This window comes from Strongylocentrotus purpuratus, unplaced genomic scaffold, assembly GCF_000002235.5.
Source record: "Strongylocentrotus purpuratus isolate Spur 01 unplaced genomic scaffold, Spur_5.0 spur5_scaffold_4, whole genome shotgun sequence".
NCBI classification, from domain to species: Eukaryota; Metazoa; Echinodermata; class Echinoidea; order Camarodonta; family Strongylocentrotidae; genus Strongylocentrotus; species Strongylocentrotus purpuratus.
The window spans coordinates 8,952,012-8,976,460 of record NW_022145610.1 but is presented as its reverse complement, the minus strand read 5'-3'; the positions used below and the strand labels follow the sequence as shown (position 1 = coordinate 8,976,460).

The window sequence follows — 24,449 nt, the reverse complement described above, 5'->3', positions numbered from 1 at the left end:
TTCTCGGCTGTAATCTCTTTACAAATAAATGCCAGTAATCAAATGGTACCGAATTATGTTTTTTTTTTTTTTTTTTTTTTTTTTGGTATATATTTTCTATTAATTTGATTCTTGAAACAATAACTAATGAGAATAGCCCTGATACAAAATACAGAAATAAATACTTTTCGTTTCGGGCAATCCTCAGGCATATCTTATAATTTGTGACGATGTAGAAAGTGCTTTTGAAGTATTTTGGAATAAGTTTTATTATCTTTTTAATAAACATTTTCCATATGTGCAATTAAACGACAAGAGAAAAGGAAATCATCCATGGATTACTAGAGGGATACTTAGATCGATAAAAAGAAGAAACGTCCTATATAAAAGAAGTATGAAAAAACGATCACCAGATAATGTTGAAAAATACAAGAAATATAGAAATAAATTAACATCAATTATATGATGTTCACGTCGTTTATTTTACTCTAAGAGGTTTGAAAGTGCAAATGGCAATATTTCATCTACCTGGACAATTGTAAAGGATATTTTATGCAAGCAAGGAAAACATGAAGTTCCAGGGAAAATTGTTCATGGTAATAAAGAAATAACAAATGCAGAAGATATTGCAAATGCATAAAACACTTATTTTGTCAATGTTGGCCTAAATCAAGCCAAGATGATAAATAAAGATGGAACCAACTTCACACAGTACCTCAATGAACCATCTAATACTTCTATTTTTCTAAAACCAACGGATTACATTGAAATTCTCAATGTAGTGAGATCGCTAAAAAACAGTCACTCTTCTGGGCATGATGAAATCAGTACATTTTTATTGAAAAAGATCATTGGTTCAATTCTAACGCCTCTTGTACACATTTGCAATCTTTCTTTGATGACCGGAGTGTTTCCTTCTTCTTTCAAACTGGCAAAGGTGATTCCTGTTCATAAAAAAGATGACGTGATGGTCGTTTCTAACTATAGACCAATCTCATTACTGCCTAGCTTTTCTAAAGTTTTGGAACGAATTGTTTATAACAGGCTCTATAGTTTTTTAGATAAATGTGAATCATTGAATCCTGATCAATTTGGATTTCGGCGGTCTCATTCTACAGATCTTGCGCTACTGAAATTTTATGATCGCGTTTCAAGTGCACTCGCTGCTCACGAGCATGTCATTGGTGTATTTATGGATCTGAGTAAAGCATTTGACACACTTGGCCATTCAATTCTTCTTTCTAAGTTAGAGCATTATGGAATAAGGGGCATAGCTTTACAATGGCTTGCGAGTTACTTATCTATGAGAAGACAGTACACTTATTATAACTCTGTTAACTCTGACATTCTGTATCTTAAATGTGGTGTTCCGCAGGGATCCATCCTGGGCCCATTATTATTTCTTATTTATATCAATGATATTTGTAATGTATCTAAAACTTTAAATTATACCTTATTTGCAGATGATACGAGTGTTTTCTTGTCTCATCGTGAAATCAACACTCTAGAACAGAAACTAAATTCGGAACTACCAAAGTTGACTTTATGGTTTAGAAGTAATGTGCTCTCTCTCAATGTTCTTAAAACAAATTATATTCATTTTAGAGGTAGAAAATCTAATGACAACCTTGCTCTTAATATTAAACTAGATGATATTTCTTTAGAGAGAAAGACATGTACGAAATTCCTTGGTGTCTATATCAATGAAAAACTTGACTGGAGCGACCATGTAAAACACATTGTTACACCAATCTCCAGAAATATTGGCGTACTGTATAGAATAAAATGTTTTGTTTCTGATAGAATATTACTTATGCTATATAATAGTCTAATTTTACCACACATTTCTTATTGTAATATTTTGTGGGCAACATCCAAGTGTGTGACTAATAATATTCTTCTGTTACAAAAGAAAGCTGTACGCATATGTACCCGAGCTGGTTATCGTGACCATGCTACCCCACTTTTTGTTAAACTGAAATGCTTAAAGATTGATGATATTAACTTCCTCCAAATTGCCATATTTATGTTCCGTTTTAATATCAAATTATTACCTACGTCATTATCTTCAATGTTCCAACCTAATAACATGGTTCATTCGTATTCAACAAGGCAGTCATCGAATTTACATGTGGTCAATCCTCACACTACATTAGCCCAGAAATCAATCAGACACAGAGGTCCAGATGTATGGAATTCTTTACCTAATGATATTCGAAATATAAAATCAACAAACTCTTTTAAAAGAGCACTCAAATGTATTATCATTTCACAGATGTAAGATATTACTTACATTATAATCTATTTATCAGTTCTAATTAAATCTAACATAATTTTGTTACTAGGCCTAACGAAAAAAAAAAATTCTTTCTTTTTTTAAAACTTTGTAAATAGTGTAAATAGTTCACTACATAACTTTAGGAATTTTAATTGTCATATATGATATATTTGAAAGGTGTTGTAACGATTCAAGCTCTATTTGCTTATGTTTCATCACCTTTGTGTGTTCATTCTTCAAACTGTATAGTTGCAACTTGTCTTTGATAAAACAATGTTATATTCTTTTTCACGTGAAGTTAATTCAAATGTATTGTAAAATTGAAAATGATTTGTCATCTTATATTAATTTTCATGTGATGTTAACTTCAATGAATTGTGAAATTGTGAACATGCATAAATAAATAAATAAAATAAATCTTATGATCTGATGTTACGTTTGTAAAAATCAAAAGAATGAAAAGATTGAATAGTGACAATGACAGTGATGATGTTGATGATGATGATGATGACAGTGATGCAGTGTAATCGATTGCCTATATTTCTGATGTAAACGTAGGCGAAAGACGGTGATGATGAAGATGATGAAAATGATGATGATGATGATGATAGCGCTAGAAAACATTGATAGTGATGACGACAATGATACCATGAAAACGTTTTTTTTTAAATTATTATTAATGACGACGTAGACGATGATACCGGTGATAAAAAAAGATGATGATAGAGACAACAATATAAGTATTGTTTTTAAAATGCCGTTGGGATTTAAGCTTATCATTTTTTAAACTGCAAATGGGACATATAATACCTTTAATACCAATCATTCCTACAATAAGGTCACTTGAGAGAGCGAAAGAAAGATTGAAGGAGAGGAGGAGATAATTTTGAGAAGAAAAGAAACCATCTCTCCTACTAAAGAATGATAGGTATTGCTGTGAACATGATTTATATTCAGATACCTGAGCAATTAACAAATTATACATTCAACAACAACAACAAACCCCCCAATGTTGTACTTTTTTAGTCATGAATTTAATGAAATATTATGCAATCTTTTTATTAGCCTTCCATCATCAAAAATTTACAAACGCATTCACATTTCAAAGTTATCATTCTGGCTGCCTCATTACCGGTTTACAATCTCTGAGTGCCGCACTCAAAATTCTAACATTACTTTGTTGCACGCTTCTTTATTCATCTTTTACATTTTCGATAGCAATACTAACTTGTATACTAAATCCATTTTATATAGAATGCCGTCTTACATGAAGGCAATAGGGACTTTTAGATTTGCACGAAGCCAATGTGGATTGCTACGATCGACGTCCTTTTAATGCACTGCCTTGAATGGACGTCACACGTATCAGTCCACGCAAATCTAAAAGTCCCTAATTAGAACGACAAAACTCGTACAACTGACAATGCGGCAAAGGGATGTTACATACAATGTAGTACAGTAGTGGGTATATACATGTACTAGCGTGCAGCCTAAAACGATCGTATACAAATTCTACTCTATTTTTTGTCGATTGCAATATAGTTACTTTACACCTGAATATATCGTGATCGCCTTTATTTTATTTCATATTATCTCAATAGGGTCAAATTAAATACCATCAGGTCACTATTATATAGTTGTATATACAGTACCGAATTCTATCAATTTATTTGCATGTCCATGAACATTATAACCGGAAATTCAGGACTATTAACCACATCAAAAACTTGTGCGTACAAAATAATACAGTGTTTATACCACACGTTTTTTTTGATAAATACCCATAGTTAAATGATAACACTGAACAAGGCCTAAAAATAGCATAGGACCATAAGTCATCTAATGAAAAAGAAATACAAAGATGAATATCAATGACATCCAATATTTTCACCCAAGTTTACTCCCGTGTTTGTAGTTCAGAAAGTGTAATGAAAAAGAGCTGTTAGGCAATTTTTGTGTAAGTCGAGAGTTTGTATAAATAAAACGAAAGTATAATTATATAATACAGTGTTTAGTACCAGAAAGTTGCAACAAGAAACAAATGAACCTAGCATTTTGCTCCCATTTTTCACTGTAAAAATGAACAATTATCGGGTTGTTGACAAAATACAAGAGAGCTTTCTTTACAACGCTGGGTTTTCTGTTGGATTGTTATTTTGACTGCAAAAAGTGATCGACCAAAATGGTTTTTAATGGTAGTGAGCACTGATTTTGTATTTTTCCTCGTCTCCACATAAAGATGACATTAAGGTTTTTTCCCAGGGGTGGGGGTCCGGCCCCCACCTGGATCCGCCAATGATTGAAGTTGCCCTTCAATTAATTTTTCGAAAATAGTTGCGAATTAAGTGATTAAATTATGATATATATATATCTAATACTTTCACAAACTTTGGGTTACTTATCAATCATTCATCAAATTTATAAAAACATTGAGTTTATTCACTTTGTAACGGAATGACATAGAAGGCCGATTTTTGATAATAAATAAATAATTTTTTATCCACAGTGATGGATTTAATCAGGTGAAGTATACTTATAACACATTGTGGTTGTATTGCACCTGTGGGTGATCGAGGAACTAATAGGCCGGTTTAATCATAAAAACAAGCAAATAAGAAATAAACAACGAAAATATTTCAGACGCCAACTACAAGTATTCACTAATGATCTTCATTTTGATCTCTTATCCATTTTTAACAAGGGATAAAGATTTATGGGGCCGTTTGTCATCCCTTGTCGTTGTCCTTTTGAGAAAGCAACCAAAATGTAGTCTGCTGCCCTTTGCCCTGTTAAAAGAAACAAAAATCACATTAAATATTTTTCACAAATATCCAGTGAATCGATCTGAAAGAATTTAGATATGTAGTGGTGATGGTTATTTTACCCGACTGCTAAGAAAGCATAAATGCTTTTAAGTAAGCAACCAGACAGCCGACGGCTTTAGGTCCTCTCCGAGGGACCTGGTGAATAGGATTAATGCCTTACCAAAGGGCACTAACGCATCGACATGGTTTCGAACCCGGGTCACCGGATTACGAGACCACTGCTCTACCGATAATGAGCTACCGCGCCTCTGTGAGACCGGTAGGCCTACACTGTTCAACATTTTTTTTTTTAAGTCTCCTTGCCTTTATGAAGATGTTATTTAAAACATAATGCCTACTCATATTTTTTGTTTAAGGATCTATTTTTCGTTTCACTCCACCTTTAATCTGTTCTAATCTATTTTATGTACGAATGTCTATTTCATAGAAGATAATAACATGTCTTTGGTTCAAATCAATCGCAAGTCCTCGAATCAATATATCGCGAGTTTACAGTCCCCTATATCTTATGTAATACATAAGAGAGTTGCGATTGGTGTCAATCGCAAATACGTTGCGATTGATCACAACTGTTTATAGAGGGGCCCCAGATATCGAAATTAGAAGTGGAATATTTCTTAATCGAACGGATAAATATGGGGAAGAATGCACTAAATAAACAAGTACACACCTTCATTTCCACGAGTCCTCGAAGCTCGAGCACGAAGATTTGAAACTTGTCTAGAATCGTCTTACACGTCAAACTTGTGTGAATCTTGAGCGCTGGAAGAAAAACATGTAAATCCCATTATCGTAAATGTGTATGATTCACAGTATTTTGTGATTAAAGAATAATGTTGCTTTAGCCAAACATAAATGAGACAGTACTGGCGGAATGATAAGAGGTATCCTAAAGAGAACCTCCTGTCTGCATCAAGCAAACATGGGCACATTTTGGGGGAATTTCGCCTCCTTCCTACATTGTAAATACATGTAGACATACAACCTGCTTTAGTGACCACCTGTCTACAAAGACCACATTTTTTGTTTCCCTTGAAAATGGTTTCTCGTTGAAACATGTACTAAAGGAACCTGTCTACAACGACCACTATTTGTGTTTCCCTTTGGCGGTCGTTATAGACGGGTTTGACTGTATTATGTACATCTACATGTTAATGTTCGTTTTGATTTCAAGGAAGAAATAAATTTGTTCAAAAAGTATGTCCTACCTTCTCCGGTAGATTCCATTCGAGAAGTGGTGTTGACAGTGTCTCCGAACAAACAGTACCTTGGCATCTTAACACCTATTACACCAGCTACACAAGGACCTGAAATCAAAGTATGATGGAAACATTATAAACGTTCTTTACACCATGGCGGACAGTATCAATCCATTTGAGATGTGGTGTTGACAGTGTCTCCAAAGAGACAGTACCTTGGCATCTTAACACCTATTACACCAGCTACACAAGGACCTGAAATCAAAGTATGATGGAAACATTATAAACCTTCTTTACACCGTGGCGGACAGTATCAATCCATTTGAGATGTGGTGTTGACAGTGTCTCCAAAGAGACAGTACCTTGGCATCTTGACACCTATCACACCGTCTACACAAGGACCTGCAATCAAATTATGATTGATATATATAGTACACTGTAGGATTAGCTTGATATGAAGCACTTTACTATCATATTCTGTGATGAGTGACATTAATTCATAAATCGTGTGTCTTTTGGAAAGTAGGGAAAGTAAAATCAATTTTCGTCCAGTCTTTTTTGGTGGTTGTCATATTTTATAAAGTATCAGATTAAATTTACAAAATACCACTAGAATTATTTACACTGAAGAAACAAGGGGCTTGTGTTTACGTATGCCTGAAACAAAAGCGACTCATTACCTGAATGTATACCAGCTCGTAGTTTGAGCTGCTCATCGGGGCGATGCCTGATCTTGAACGATGTGACTGCACCAAGAAGCGCGAGGGACATCTGCGCAATCTCACGAGCATGCGCAAAGCCGTTCCTTATCGGTAGTCCCGATACCACCATGTACGCATCTCCAATAGTCTCGACCTTTATATTAAAGATATAATATAATAATACTAATAATAATAATAAACTGGATTTATATAGCGTTTGGTACCGTCTCTAAGAGCTTTACAGATATTAAATCCGGTCATCGAATTCATTCACGCACCATGTGCACCATCTCCACTATATGGTCACCTTGAGGGCATATGGCAATTACTAACTCATGTATTCGTCATAATAACGGGTCCCCATTTCTCCCCTAAGTATGAAGTGGCAAATATAGAGTAATGCCTTGCAAAGGACATTAGTACCGTGTCGGGGATCAAACCCACAACCTATGTATTTCAAGTTGAGTGGACTGCGCTAAGTGTAGCTTCTTGTACCCTCTATATAGCCAACAATGCCTAAGCGGTACCAGTAGATGCCCCACGATCCCCTTTTCCTTATATTAACTGAGAGCTGATTTGATGAGATAACCACCTGCCAGTGACCAGGCAAAGTGGTCTAATTACTGCTGGCCAAACGAGTGCAGATAGGCTTTAAACCACTCGACTACCACACATCTAGATCACGGAAGCGGCAATCAAAGGCGTTGTAATGAATGAATTAGAAAAACTGTTCCATATTGATTATATATCCATATTGAAAAATATGTTGACATAAACCCTAGGCTAGCCCAGGGGGAACAAAACAACCTCGGCACCCCTCTTTTGGGAGAGATATGAAGAAGAAGACATGAGGATTGCCCGTTAGAGAACAGTAGTATATTCCGTGGGAGGGGGTCCTGCTGCTGCTGCTCCCTTCGTTATGGGCCTTATAGAGAAGAAACAAATCATATTTCCAGGAAATTCAACAAATTCTGCTCCTACTTTCAATTTAAATAACACAAATGTCTATCTCTAAATGGACAATAAGGATTTGGAACCTTAATCTGCTCTACAAAATATGGCTTTATCAAATATATATGTTCATTATTTGTAAGCCCCCGAAGGTCAATTCCTTATAAAACAGAATTGTGAATTTATCGTAAAGTCCATTAGACTGGTGTGATTTCGCTAATTCGGACTGAACATTCTATATGATAACATCAAACAACATACCTTATATACGTCGAAATTAGCGATAATGCTGTCGAAACACGTGTACAAATCATTTAAGAGAGCAACAACCTACAAATGGGGGGAACAATTAGGAAATGAAAATGATCAAATTTATGGACGGCCATTTTGGTATTTGTATAACTTGTGAAAAACATTTAACAACTTGCAAAATGATTAAGAACACTTTGTATCTAACGCGTAGTTTAAGGTTTTACCAACCTTAACATGTAGTAGGCAAGCTTTCGTCCATTCCTGTGGATTTTCTCAAGACAAGTGATTATTCACACACTTTCTTTGTATTCGTTCAAAAAAAAATTTCACAAGGTTATGTTGACTATGTCATCCGCCTGTTTATGATAAATCACCCTTTTAAGAACTTTTTCATTAATTTTGTTACTATACCTGACGTTCGTGACGCATCCTATTTCATGTTTGGTGTAACTTATGGCATGTTTTTCTAGACTTCTAGCAATTCTATTATATTTCTATAACAATTCTAACCGCAACAAAAAAATTGAATAAACTCACCTCTAGGGGTGTACTCTGAGAGGACAGGGAGGTGAAACCAACGATATCGCTAAAGAAAATGGTAACATTCTCGTAAGACTCGGGGTCGACAGACTTTCCTTGCTTCAACTGCTCTGCTACAGATCTAAGGTAGATATCAAAACATTTTTGGAAAATGCAATTTTAATAGGAAGCGTCATGGATCCAAACTTTTCATAATCCTTTTTCGTAATCCTTTACAGACAAATAAAATGTGACAGGCAACAGGGAAATAACTTGCAAATCCCATATATCTAGGAAAGAAATTGTTAAAAGTGACAAGTAGTCCGGAAGTACCTTTAACAAGAGGACATTAGTCAATAATTTGTAGCACATATGGAAAGCATCTTATAAAGATGGCAGCTAACTGTGAAACTGGAACATCCTTGCAAGTGAAGAGCACATCTGCCAAAATCCGAGTATAAATGAGGGGCAGGTACCTCTGGAAGTCTGGAGTATCTTATAAAGATGGCAAATTATCCGGAGACAATATTCTAAAGGTCTTCCGTACACCATAAGCACCCATTGAAAGTGTAACTTAATCTTGGATGTACCTCCTATAAGGGGAAGGTAATTGGAAAGTACCATACAAAGATGGCTGATACCTGGCTTGTAGGCTATAAATGTGTCAAGAACCCCGGGAAGCACCTTTTAAAGTTGAAACGTACCTGGGAAGCACCTCATACAGCAGTGTCTCCGATCGTTTCTTCTCTTCCAGGAAGGCTGCAGTCCTTTCTTCGACCAAGGACTCCAGGTTGGTTGCGTACTGCTCCATACGATTCAGAAGGTTGTCCAAAATATTGCCACCGCTGGATGTTCCTCTAGAAAAAAATGACAAGATCGCAACTACTATCGAAAATTCAATTTCAATACCTTATTGTATGTCCCAAATAAATCATGTTCAGATTACATAACATGTCAAATATTCGCACATTTCAAAAGATTACGTACGTGGCCATTGGAATTGCCTTACGTTGGTTTTGTGAACGTAGTTGCGGTCGTGTTAAATGCAATGGCAGTGATCAGTGATCAATGAAAATATTTCAGCATATTAGCGAAACACCGAGGTAAACAAACCGATTTAATAAGTTGTCAGAATTTTTTTTCTCCAAGATTTAATTTCCAAAGATTATGATATCATTTAAGATGAAGGTCTATTTTGAAATCACATGGAAGAGGGAGTCAATATTATCCAAACACTGTGTCTCCCTGATCACTCCAAAAGGTGTTTCAAGTCATGACTAGTCACGAACACCTAAAAAACTAATAACATGTAATCAAGAACAGTGGCATAGTGTGGGTCCAACTACTTGGGGGAAAAACTGGTTTCAGGGGCCACCAAACTTACTAGGTGAATGTCAGAGAACAAAGCCATAAAGTACAAGAGTGTGGGTGGGAGGGGATCGTATATTCTTTCATTTTAGCCTTCCCCTCTTTTTATTTTTATTTCTTTATTCTAGTTTTGTCTTTGTCTTTTTTTTTTATTGGGAGGAAGTGCCCCCTCCCTGTATTTACCCCACCGGGTTTGAACTATGGCTTGATTACACGACTGATAACTGCATGTTAATACTTGTTGATCTTCTTGAGCGCAGTCTGCAAGGCACTGGCCGTCGGTCGGTCACCTGGGTTCTCGGCCCAGCATCGTTTCATCAGGTCCTTGATCACGGGGTTCCATGCAGCTTCTGGTACGGATGGACGAAACGGTGGTTGGCTGCTGGTCGACTTCAGTGTCTCAAGGATTCCTGTGGATGATGGTATCGAAAACGTTGACGATGAACTATAGAAATGAATGGAAATCCTGTTTCTTCATAACATCAGTGTTACTGTTATAAAAAGTTGCGATTGTTCCGAATCAATCGCAAGTTTGCAGTCTCCTATCTGTTATATACATAGTTGCGATTGATCACAACTGTATATAAGACGGGGCCCAGAATGGGGATTTCAAGTGCAACGTAAAGGCATCAATACAGTTTTGTTTTTGTTTTGTTTTTTATTTCGAAGACTTTATTTTCTGCAATCAAACAAATCAGTTATACAACAATATACAAAATATAGAAACAAATGTATAATACATGAGTAAGAGTAAATTTATACGTTGGGCCATTGCGTGTATAAAGAAAGAAAGCAGAAGGTCGCCGTTGTAAGCAAAAGCTTGTGCAGACGGTCAACCGAGCTAAGATAAAAATGAGTTGTGAAATATTGGCAATGTAACAAGAAGAGGGGGCCATGATACTCAAATGATATATATTACAATTAAATGTGTTTATAAACAGTTGGATTCAATATAAATAATTATAGAATTAGCATATGAATCTCATCTTTATGTTGTATGGAAGCCGGCGTGCATTTCCCCTCTCTATATCAACCCCGACGCTGTTTAATTCTCAGAGAGTGTCATGTCCTTTCAAAGTACAGGGCGGAAACACATATGCCCTCGCCATCGGTGTCGGTAAATTCCCCAGATTCTTTCTTGTGCCCCCCCCCCTTGAATCATCCGACGTTTCGATCATGTAAAAGTTTCACTAAGATTGTATGTTATAGAAAAGGACACTTAAACAAAGTTTATATCATGTCAAAATAGACTTATCACTTGCACCCCCTCCCCCTAAAGATGCCCCTGCACTTGACAGAAGAAGTGGATAAATTTACCATCTGTATCCATAACTTTTCTTTCCTCATCGAACGGTCCGCACCGCGTTCCGATCTCGAGCATGATGATACCCAGTGCGTATAAGTCTCCCTCTTTTGACGGTAAACTGGAAGGGTCGCGGAGTCGCTCTGGTGCTCGCCACAACAGCTCTTAAAACCAAGAAAGAACATCGAGTTTTCTAAGTTAATTTACAGAAATGTATACGCCTACTTTTCATTTACAATAATTTATATGCAACTCATTTCTGTTTGACTGATTTAACACAAACTCAACAAATACCATAGATCTGTAATTCATCCGGCTTATAATTTAAATGCCTTCTGGTTTGGTTTCTATTAACTACTGATTGCATTATACTAATCATACTGATTAAGTACTGAATTATCATATTCCCCATAGGTTTAATACAGTTCCCGTTTGCAATGGGTTAAAAGAGAATCGTTTCAGCTACTTATAATTGCATGCACACAGAGGTAAGAATTTCAACAAAACGTTCTTAAAATCAGTATTTGACATGTTATGTATAGGCCACAATCATTATCAAAAGCATATAATATTGAGGCAGAAGTTTTATTTCTTCTTACTGTAATTGTTATCTTCATATTTGTTGGAGTTTCGGAAAGACGGTATGCCGAAGTCGGTGATCTTCAGGACGAACCGGCCATCGACCACACAGTTAGATGATGTCAAGCGACCATGGACTCCGATGACGCTGTCGTGGATGTAGTTGAGACCCTAAAGAAGAATGATCGGACAAAAGTGGTTTAAGATTACCTAAATAATGATTCATGCAGCTGAAGAATACAGAAGTCGAGAGTACACCCGTTGTATTTCATCGTAGACCGAACCGTGTTACTGCTCTCAACACTACATCCCATCACATTATCATATCACTGCTACAAACACAGTAATAAATAACTCCCATCAGTCCAAATCACAACGCATCTTAACTGGGATCAGCTTATCGAAACCGTCATATTTTGTTGAAATCGCCTTAAATTAGTTTTATACTCAATGTTATAACATACGTTCTAATGGGAAACATTGTATTACATTACACCACACAACACCTCACAACACTAGTCTCCAGTGCACTACGTCACACCACACCAACTACACCACTTCGCAATACATTGCACTGCACCACACCAATTAGCACCATTGGTCAATAGCTCATGATGAAGAACGAGACGTCGCCACACTGCACCATTTCACATTATAGTCGTCCTCACTACACTGTTTCACATCACACCACACCCTGCCTATTTAAACACAGCACACAATTTAACAAAAAACTGCACCTTTCCACACCACATTATATTGATTCTCGCCTCACCGCATTACACCACACCTCACTGGTTTACCCAACACTGCATCACAAAACACCGTGTCACAACACACTGTGTCACCACACCATACCACTCCCAACATCACATCATACTTTAACTGATGTCCAATACTGTACCTCACCACAGTGTATAACATCGGTCTGCGCCATGCTGCACCAAACGACACACTGGTCCACGCGACACTTCGCCTCACAACAGTGCACCACACCAGTTTAATTCCATCACACAACACCATACCACGCCACATTACAGCATACCGCACCTCAATACACTACACCACAACCCATCCCATCATACAAAGATTCAACATCACATCTAACTTCTACACCCCTTCACATTATATTACACCTCCCCCGCACCGCATCTCGCCAGTTAACACCACACTGTACCACATAGCACCACACTGGTCTTCACAACACTCTATCACACGACACGTTTCTACATCGCATGTAACTTCTACACCATCCACATAATAGTACACCTCCCCGCACGGCATCACACAAGCTAACACCACACGACACCATCGCACTAAACCCAAACGAATCAAATGTACCACACCATACCACACTTGTTCCTACAGGCTGCGCCACACGACACTACACTACACTTCACAATGAAATCAGATGTCATACCATATTACACAGCACTGCACTATTTTTATTACATTAAACCCTACAAAATCATATACCAGTCCACACCATGTACCACATCATACCACACCCCTCCCTACCACACTGTGGCACACGACATTACACCACACGTCAACAAATGAAATCAGATTATGTTACTCACCCTAACTGCATCCATTAGTAAAGATTGTCTAAACATCCAGTCAAGCTTCAGCTGGTCATTCTCCAAGATATCCTTTAAAAAAAGAAAAAGTAAGAAAAAATTCCCATGTCTATCATTATTGCGTCATCATTATGCTAAGAAAATGGGCTTTGGGAAATCAAAAAGGAATTATCTCAGACTGGCGAAAAGGGAAAATATAAATAGACTGATAGATAGATAGAAATAAAGCTAGATGGATAGATAGATGGATAGATATATCATATAAAGGTGTATCCAATTTTTGCATTAGCAAACTGTGAATCATAATTTCATAATTTCATGATATTCAAATTTCAGGACAACCGTATAAGAAGAAAAAAAAAAACTTAACCTAGTTGATTTGTTTATTCAAACATTTAGAGATGTGGGGAGGAAGCGGATATAGGGTAAACGTGCATGTTTGTCAAAGACTAATGAAAGTAGTCATGTCTTAAATCGGAATCAAGAAAGCATTTTCCTCTAAATATCAAATGGATGTTTCATCCTCTTCAAAAATTAAGAGTTAAAACATGAGTGGATAGGCAAGCAAACGGTCTACCTCATGCCAAATCCCACGAGAGCAGATCTCAATCAGGGACTAAAGAGGGGTAATGTTATTACGATTTCATCCTCGTAACTTGGATAAGAAGTGAATGGAGTGCTCCAGGGCAGGCAAAATTAATGTCTTTATTTGAAGACTCGCACAGGGCAGTACTTCATCATGATCAAATTGTCGCTATAATTTCATTCTCTTAAAAGGAAAGTCCACCTTGATATTAGGTTAGTTTTAATAGAAGCAGACAAATGAAAATAAGAAATATGTGAAAGTTTGAGCAAAAAACGTAAAAAATAAGAAAGTTTTGAATTTTTGAAGGTCCAACCAATCAAACACAAATTGGCAACTCTGTGGCCTAGCTTGCGAGGTTCCCTCCCATTTGTTCTGTACTCACAAACTTCAAAAATCTATATTTTCCGTTAAGAAAGTGTTCAATCGTTCATTTACCCCTAACATTTTTGCAAATACGTTTTAATACAACCCATGTATGAACCAAATCTTTTCCGTCATCAATAACTGAGAAAATGAAAGTATGATGACACTTTTCTATACACTTATCAAAATCAATTTTAAAAAGGATGGGCTTCCCCTTAAAAGAGAAGATTGAGTTCTGCTAAAGGTGGAATAAGGTTGTGAATTTGCTCATAAGGTTTATTTGGATGCTATTCAAATGCCCTCCTATTCAAAATATGACAAAAAATACCTGAAGCGTTTGGACCAAATAGTTATGGCACATTTGTGTGGGTTCCACACGTCAATTTCCGGTGTGAGTAGTATATTAGGTTTTAATCATAACTAAGTCAACTTTCTACGATGATACTGAAACCTCAGAATATACGCCATTTTATATGTCTTCATGTTTTTAACTTACTTTCCAAGTTACCTCCAGACTTCCTAGACAGTGTTTATTTCCCCACAATTTTACCATATACATGACTAGAATTCAACTTTATCTTTAATACGAATACGAGATAAATGAAAAGAAGACGAGAAGGCATAGTTTACTTACTTGAAGACTCCCACGAGGACAGTACTCGGTCAGAATAGCTTGGTCTGGCGGATCTACGCATGCGCCAACGAACCGTACAACATTCGTGTGCTCTAGATTTCTCATCTGTAATGTCGTAGGGAAATGGAGAAAAACATTTCGTGAGTGACAAGAGTGAAAAAAGAGAGAGAGAGAGAGAGAGAGAGAAAGAGAGAGAGAAGAGGAGAGGAAGAAATGGGAAAGAACTAAAGTAAGTGTGGGCGAGCGTGCCCGTTTGTGTGTGTGTGTGTATGTGTGTGCGTGTAAGAGAGAGAGAGAGAGAGAGAGAGAGAGAGAAAGAATGTGTGTGAGAGAGAGGGAGAGACAGACATAAATAGATATGGGAGGGTGGGGGAACGGGGAGAGGAACAGAAGAAGGATAAACAGATAAAGACAGAGCGAGATATAAAGAGAAAACAAATACGAGTGCTAACTGTGAATTACACTATCATTTCGTGTAACAAATCATGATAAACAATGATATCAATTGATTAACAAAGGAAAAGATAAAGAACTGCACAGTGTGGATAAAAGAGAGGGATAAAGACATGTAACATGACCAGGTTTTTTTTAAACCCCCTCCCCTTCTAGTGAATCCGGGATCTGCCACCGGACACATGAGGAGGGGGAGGGGGTGATAGCAGGTGGCAATGCTAAAGTAGAAAAAGGGAGTGAGACGGGATAATTTGGGAGCGAGATCGTGGATATACCATGTATATTAAGAGGGAGAAAGTGAAAGAAAGGAAAGAGAGAGAGAGTATGGAAGAAGAGAGATAGGCAAAACTAGAAAATGAAATCAGAGATAAACATTGGACGGATACAGATAGAGAGACGGGCAGAGAGACGGACAAAGAGAGAAAGAGGGGGCAGCAGGAGAGAAAGAGAGAGAGAGAGAGGGGGGAGAGGGGAGAGAAGAGAGAGAGAGAGAGAGAGAGAGAGAGAGAGAGAGAGAGAGACAACCAGCCAGATAGACAGACAGAAATCGAAATGAAAGAGCGACCTACAGATAGAAACATAACATGAAAGGAGTGACAGTGATTGCGACAAAAATTGAGAATGAATGGAGGGAAAAAGAAAGAGAGAGAGAGTGGGGGGGAGGGGATTGAGAAAAACAATTACGTTTGAAAATGGGAAAAGGAGGATAATAAATAGCAGAGAATAAAACGGTTTCACTTACATTTCTGAGTTCCATGAGTACTCTTCTGTTTAAGTCAATTTTGCTTTGGCCTATTTTCTTCACCATGACCATGCGACCCTGAAAATTGACATAAATTGATTGTATTGTAGAGGTGGCAGGGGTATAGTAAATCAATTTGTCAAAAAGTTCTAACACTATTAAAGTGATCAATTTCTAATTATTACGTCCTATCAGCCATCGCCAACAGTCAGTTTAATTCGTTGGAGTTTCATTTTGACGAATTAAATTTTTGAATGCCTACATACAAAAAATGCGGCGAACATATTACGATTGGTTAAAGGTACTATGTCCCATTTGCAGGCCAAAAAATGAAAAAGTTAAATTCCAACTGCATTTGAAAGATAATACTTATTTAGAACTTCCCTAAAAAAGGTTGGGCTTGAAAATGTCTTCAAGTGGGAAAATAACGACTATTAGTTGTCAAATCAACTTAAGGGCTATAGAGCCGAAAAGTAATAGTCTTGATTTTCAGACAATTGTGCCGAATGGTCTTTCGTTTTATGCTGCGCAAAGATTCAATCAGTTTAATCTTGGCCATCACAAGAAGTGGGTTATTGATGTAGACAAATGCTCATGTACCCTTTACAACTCTTTTTATGTATGTTATTACCAAAGAAGAAAAAAGCCAGTCAGTCACTCAATAGTGTCTGACAGTGAAGTCTAGCAAGTAAACGGGTTTCCTTGCATAATTTGAATATGAGGACACTGCTAAGGTTTAAATTTCACAGATAGAACATACATGACATATTCATAATTCCTGCAAAGTTCTACAGCATTTGAGGTTGGCTGCAAAAGGGACATAGTACCTTTAACAGAAGGGGGATGCCAGAAGAAAAAAACCATTAATGACGGACACGATTTAGAAGAGGTGGAATTAGCTAAATGATTGAAAAAGCAACTTTGAAGTTGTGTTTTCCCGCCAGTAAGTATGAGAACACATTCGATTGTTACTCTTCCAATAATTGGTAATTCAAATAGAATAATTTTTTTTATAATACGTAACGAACAATGATAAAGAAATAAAGAAAAATGCATATCATTATTAAATCGAGCTTTAACAGGTTGAATGTATACTTTTGTGTGAGATAACACGAAGATATTGATAGAAAGATGGGTATTCTGTCATCTTTTGAAGTGTTAAATGTACGAATTTACAAATGTCGAGAGCAAAACATACCTGAATTGACACATCATGTAACCAGAAAGGACTTTATTAATGTAAACCATGAAACTAGGTAAATGACAATTTTCATGTATCTAAATCATCATGACATGGCAGAGAATATCACCATCATTTCCCTGACAAAATTACTTCTGCTAATAATCATCTATAAACTATTAATAATTTACGAAAATGTTTGCAAAATTTAATAATGAGCATTTCGGTAATGCATGATTGTATGCAAGCTTCGTTTTCACGCTTCTTGCAGCGAGCCATTCCGTTTCCTATTAACATGTATATCATTATTTATTAATTTATATGTTAACATGATTGATATTGCGACTTACTTTGTACCTGGCAACAGTGGCAAATATTTGGCCGCCATCTTGGATCTCTTCATTCATGGATCTCTATTGAAAATGGGATAAGATGCAAATGAACAATTACGATGAGTATTATAAAACTGTGAAAACATTAAGTTCATTTTCGGCCAAACTTAAATTCTTCTAAAGATTTGAAATCATGCTAAATCCTAGAATTTTGGTACCTATATATGAATATTAGTGTGGTATAACATTTACCCCCTAAAATGAAATAACATTAAACGTATTTTTTGTTGTGAGAATTGCAATGTCATATTTCATTACAGATTTGAATACATACACATAATTTATTGACGAAAGTGGAAGTAGATGGAGAGGTGATGAATGTTTAGTAAAAACTGAATTTAGATTATTGACAAAAAAAACAACAACAAAATTCAGATATAGAGAAGAATGGAACAAATACATGTACCTATATAGAATATTACGCTCAATGAATAACAGACATAAACATGTATATAGATCGACAGACAACGCAAAAATAGTGAAGAAGAAGAGAGAATCCATGCTTCAAATCCAAACCCTTTTTTTAGTAGGTCTCGAAAATTCGACGTATATTAAATGTTTATAAAGTGATTAGATCGATGGATGATAGACAGACAAATAGAGGGATATGTGTAGAAGGGTATTTAAAGATGGATGAATAGTCAGATGGACTGATAAATGGATGTAGAGATGGAAAGAGAGATAGATGGATAGGAATGTACATAAAGCGTACAGAAAGCACTGAGAGTACCAGTATAAAAGTCAAACACAGTTTTCAATACAAAACAGAAAGATAAAAAAGCTACAAAGAATAAGAGGAAAGCTCAAGAGAGACTTTTCGAGAGCAGGAGATGTAATTTGTGAGTGTGTGTTGGGGTGGGGAGGGTGAGGGAGGGAGGGTGATTTCTTTTAATACCTTTGAAGACAATGCCCTGGAACCAGATGTTGCCGTGGCGACCGATTTACCAATCTCCTCGAAGATGAGCTCCTCCCAAGCAACCTTCCATGACATGCTCATGAGCTCTGCATCAAGGCGATGTTTCCTGAACGAGGATCAGAACATGGTTACCAATTATGATGTTTTGTGAGAGATAATTGGACCCGATTTATGCTTCTATGTGAAAATATTGGAAGAAAGGAAAGCACTAAATATCCCATTTTGACGCAGAGTATCTGCCGTTTTTAGAATTTCTAATTTAGCGGAGTCTTAAATCCATATTGAATATTAAAGCTGAATGTACACATGTAGATCCAGGAAATAAACAAATAGGAAAAGCGAAAAGCGTTGTACAACAAATATTGGTTCATGTTAGAAAAAACACTCCTTTCTAACGCCTCCGAACACACACACACACACACACATAGTTCTAACCCCTCCCTTTCTTACAATTCCGGTTTTGCTCCTGATGAGTATTCCATTAAGGCGAGGCGTCAAAAATAAATATACCAGCCAGCGGCAGCTAACTGCACTTGTGCGTCCTGGCTGCATTTTTTTCAAATTAGCTCAGCCGGCTACCGCTGGCGGTAGGAAATGGCATTCAAAAGCATGCGCCGGCTGCCACCTTTCGAATGGAAACCGAGCCTCAGATCCCAGCCTGGCGCAAGCCGGCTGGGCTAATAAGTGAAAAATAATTGCCCCAGCCAGGTTTCGGCCAATACGTGAGGCGGCAGCCTGCTGGTATCGATATTTTTGACGCCTCGCCTAAGTGTATTTTTCCGATCAATAAAAACCCATCCCTACGCACGCGTACACCTACATACACACGCGCGCACCAACACACACTCACACATTATATTTACACATTCCAAATCTTGAGTAAAATAAAAAATAACATCGGAAAAAACCTAGAATAAGTACATCAAGTTTCCATTTACCACTTTATCAATACTTGAAAAATATTTTGAGAATGTTTACTTGCAGTAACTAACATTTCTTTCCTGACAATCTCTTGTATTGCTGATTTTTCTTTCCAAATCACCATCACCATAAACATAATCAACATATGCAAAACCTCTACCTAAAACAAAGAAGACGTACATTTCTTTACCATATATCCTAGAGCATAAAAATCAATTTAAATCAAATTAAATCAAAAATCAAATCAGAATACGGGGTGTATACACATTTTTAGGATGGGTCCATTAGTACCTGTAAATAACGAAGAGAATGCCCGCCGCTGCCAAGACCACCACCACAGCTACGATGCCAACCAGACCAAGAATAGGGAGCTCATCTGTGTTCAATTCAATCCAGAGAAACGTTACTTTTCTTCATTACTTCTTTTTTTCTTATCTTTATAATTATCAAACGATGTGTATATACATAATGACATAAACAATTGAAGAGAACTTCAGCACTGTAAACACAAGGGAGAGAGCGTAAATCCTATAAACAATGCAATATAAATATGAGAATGAAAGAGAAGTATAGACGCATATAAGGAATGGAAAGCAAAGAACAAGCGCGGTTCTGGAGGAAAACAAATTAGCGCTGGGAGAGGGTTAGGGGTTGATTATTGCGTTCCTTTTCTACAAGTGGTTAGATTCGATTCATTTATAATTGAGAATCTGGGTAGGGCTTGAAAAATATTGATACAAAAAGTAAACAGGGGCGGCTCAAGAAGAATAACTGAGCGGCATAGGGGGCGGGGATTGCTGAGGAGACTTTGAAGCTCTTGCATTAATTTTCTACATGTGCCTCGCTTAAATTCATTTATTGAATTCAAAATTACAGAGGATTTAGATATTTATATCCCATTCGTCGGAACCGTATTCCCTGGACCAACAATTTAAAATGTAAAGGTTGTGAAGTAAAACTGCTTACTATTATAAATGCACTTTGTTTTTCGGCGTTGATAGATAAAATGATATTTGAGTATTGAATATGATAACAGCCGGGATAAAAAGACTCACTAGATTGGCATAACTCGTTTTCAAATCCACATTCAGGGGCATCTCTGGGCGGTCCGATCCCCCCTCCCGGCCAAACTGGCTTCACCCCTGTCGTCTCAATCACACCTGTCTCTCCGTAATAGTTCGCAAGGACCTGTTGTATAAAAATATGACGGAAACCAATAATTAAATAACATGTAGCTCCTTCTCTTCGGGGAGATGGGATAGACCCTGGTATTTTGGGGGTTCCATGCCAATATAATCTCAGCAGAAAAAGAAAAACAGAAAGAAGGTGGACACTCTTTATTTTTAAAAAAATTGCATATAAACCGTCACTATTCAAATATGTTGAAAATATATATATATCAAATTAAAGAAAGATTAACACTCCAACAAAATCAATAAAGATCAAGTATTTAACTTTCACGCTTGAATAGGCATATTCATTTAACCGTAGGAAGGACTTATTAAAAAAAATAGACCATTTTCGTAAAGTTATCAAATTGAATACATTAATCTTTAAGTACCTACAAACATTAAGGCTTGTCCTACCTAACAACACGTAATGTTTGCAGTTTGCATTCTGACCATTGAAATATAACTATTTTTAACAGGTGAATGAAATAACTAGTAACGAGGCACTCAACTAAGATTTGGTTACATTTGGTTAAATTACGAAAATGGCCTTTTGCAAAAATATAGCAAGTAGCCATTGAAATGTTACATGCGCATCTGTGAGACAAGCTCATTCAATTCAGCAATGAAAACAACAAATGAGGAACAATTAGGAAGACTGAGTTCTGAATAGGGACTTTTAGATTCGCACGAAGACAATGGGGATTGCTACGATCGACGTCCTTTTAATGCACTGCCTCGAATGGACGTCACACGTATCAGTCCACGCAAATCTAAAAGTCCCTAATGTCATGGTTTTGACAAGCAAGGCCAAGGCTCCTCTCCTTTCCATCAAAGATCATGTACGATCGTGGATACCTACAATGCTAATCAACATTTGAATGGCCAGATGCCCCATTTTTACAATTTTCTTTTAGAGACTACTTTATTGTTAAATGGCTATACTCACTCATTCGGTATGATTCTAATTGCATATCATCTTAAACCAGGTTTATGTTTGTTCACTCGAAAATCTCAATTTCAAATATTGTCTACTTTTTGGGGTTTGCTGAGTGTACTCTAATAAAAACACTAGCTGTATTATTATTCCTGTAAAGAGGAATTGCACGTTTAAATAGATAAATGACACACAAAAGCGTTTATAGTTTTTTGATTATTCTATCTATTTTCTATTTATTTGTAAACGGAATCTGTATGAATTCCCTAATCAGAAAAGAGTGTGCTTAAATAGGACAACTGAATTGTCCGGCCGGATGTTTATGAAGCTGTCCATCAGTATTCAGTCTTTCTAAATTTTATATTTCACACACTGTTGTACATAATGATGCTTAAATCCACTCCTTGGGAATTTTTCCGAATAATCAAATACAACGGTGGTGACTGAAGAAGAAAACACACCTTTTTCTGTAAATTAACTATTAAATTTAAAAAGGAATTACATTCCTTATCATTTATTTATCTTTTATTGGATTGAACTCTCTCTCCCCCTTTATTGTTTAAATCAAACTCAAACTGTACCTCAAATGTGCCATCTTCAGTATTGGTCATATCCCAAAGTGAGTAGTCTCCACTGCGGTCACCGTTTTCGTTGATCGTTACTGTACCAGATATACCTGCCAGTAACCAAAGTATTTACAAATATTTTAAGTGTTAATGATGAAAACACGCTGTTAACACATTTTTAAATTAAAGATAAAGACCAGTTTTGGTCATGCGATTGCATTGTGAAAGAAACGTTGTGGAATCGATCAGGAAAGGTTGATCATCTAGCATATAAGTATTGGTGTGTGCTGCAAGGTTCTGGAATCATCAAAATGATAAGAAATTTTGCCCAGTCTTGGTAAAGTTACAAGCACTGTACACAGAAAGATGCGACTATGCGACACGTGCGCGATATCTATCCGGCCCGGATAGATGTAATAATTTACTAATATATCAATTAGAAGGCGGTTTCCCGGCAAAATTTGTATCATCACGTATTAATAAAAACATATTCTTTCACATGATTGGTAATAAGAGTTTCCATTTCATTTTTTGAGAGGGGGACGTTTCCAAAACTGGTCTATACCTTTAATACAAAACTGTTTTAGATATGACGCGGTAAACCATCGCAAATAAGGCCATGTAAATGAATGGCAACTGTGTATAACAAAGGTCTTGCGCGTATTAACTGAGCTCTGTTTTATGGTACAAAATGTGAAGCAAATTCCAAATTCATCATGATATTTTTTTTAACGATGCGTTTTTTTAAATTTACGCTTTTTAATTGAAAGCCCAAAACAGAAAAATTACACAGTGTTAACAAATATATATGTATATAACACAATGGTTAAAGTCCAGTTACATGAAATATCATGGATAGTGTCTCTCCATTACTTTATGTATCTAAATTGAGACACTTATTTTGTGACTGTAAGAAGGTACACATTTTTGGAACAACCTCACTGATACCATAGATAAATGTATAAGGCAATCCACTGTTTATTCAGACTTTGATTATGCATTTGGAGATGACATATGCAGTTGTCATGACACACGTCTCAAAGTGACTCGGTAACATTGTTGAAGGTTGATGAAAAAAATGCGTTATTTTTGTAACACGCTGTAAACACATTTTTTAATAGATATGGTGAGGTAAACCATCGCAAAAAGGCCATGTAAATGAAGGGAAACTGCGTATAACAAAGGTTTTGCGCGTTTTCACTGAGCTCTGCGTTTATGGTACAAAATGTGAAGCAAATTCCAAATTCATCAAAATATTTAATATTTTGAAACACGCCGCGTTTTGGGGTGTTGTATTTATGTCATTATTGAAAGCCAAAACAGAAACATTACACAAGAATAACAAATATATGCACATAATACAATGGTTGACTTGAAGATCCAGTTACATGTAACATCATGAATAGTGTCTCTCAATAATATTGTCTATCTAAATTGAAACACTTAGTTTGTGACTGTAAGAAGGTATACCTCTTTGGAACAACCTCACTGATGCCCTAGATAAATGTATAAGGTAATCAAATATTTATTCAGACTTTGATTATGTATTTGAAGTTGACATATGCAGTTGCCATGACTTACGCCTTGAAGTGACTCGGTAACATTGTAAATGGTTGGTAGACAAAATCTGTGTTTTTTTTTGTAGTATGAAATGTTACTTATTTTATTCCTTTTACTGTACTCACCCTCTAACATGCAAAAATCCTGAAAGAAATTCTCAAACCGCAAATATAATTATCGTTTCTTTGAAGGCGTCACTGTGCAAAACCCTCTAACAGTTAATTTTTCCAACCGTTTATCCATGAAAATAAGACATAGACTATTAAGACAGGCATTTAAAATTCTTTCAACACTTAAATGTCTGAAATGATACATAGAGCCAATTCATTGCTTTGTGACGGTTTACATTCACCTAAAATATAATTAAATTGCAATAATATAGTCAGGAAAATTATAAATCAGATCAGTTATCCAAATTGTTATCATAAATAATGGTTTGTTTACACTCAAACTTCCAGATTATCTTTAATTGTACATCTAGCATTGAAGTCACTACCTT

General features: G+C 36.4%; 1 protein-coding gene across 1 annotated transcript in view; it reads right to left on the bottom strand.

The window, feature by feature from the left end:
• Positions 1-4,664: 4,664 nt before the first annotated feature.
• LOC582837 (atrial natriuretic peptide receptor 1-like) overlaps positions 4,665-24,449 on the bottom strand; it is a 30,002-nt gene continuing 10,217 nt past the window's right edge. Inside the window, exons 6-23 of the mRNA XM_030998015.1 lie at positions 22,406-22,500; positions 20,774-20,906; positions 20,010-20,094; positions 18,777-18,903; positions 17,840-17,902; positions 16,310-16,387; positions 15,115-15,219; positions 13,532-13,603; positions 11,975-12,125; positions 11,390-11,539; positions 10,311-10,482; positions 9,409-9,561; positions 8,723-8,846; positions 8,195-8,263; positions 6,962-7,136; positions 6,291-6,389; positions 5,753-5,844; positions 4,665-5,043 (exon numbers count right to left, since the gene is read on the bottom strand). Coding sequence (XP_030853875.1) covers positions 4,984-5,043; positions 5,753-5,844; positions 6,291-6,389; positions 6,962-7,136; positions 8,195-8,263; positions 8,723-8,846; positions 9,409-9,561; positions 10,311-10,482; positions 11,390-11,539; positions 11,975-12,125; positions 13,532-13,603; positions 15,115-15,219; positions 16,310-16,387; positions 17,840-17,902; positions 18,777-18,903; positions 20,010-20,094; positions 20,774-20,906; positions 22,406-22,500 — 2,003 coding nt within the window. The 3' untranslated portion in view covers positions 4,665-4,983. The remainder of the gene's footprint in view (positions 5,044-5,752; positions 5,845-6,290; positions 6,390-6,961; positions 7,137-8,194; positions 8,264-8,722; positions 8,847-9,408; positions 9,562-10,310; positions 10,483-11,389; positions 11,540-11,974; positions 12,126-13,531; positions 13,604-15,114; positions 15,220-16,309; positions 16,388-17,839; positions 17,903-18,776; positions 18,904-20,009; positions 20,095-20,773; positions 20,907-22,405; positions 22,501-24,449) is intronic.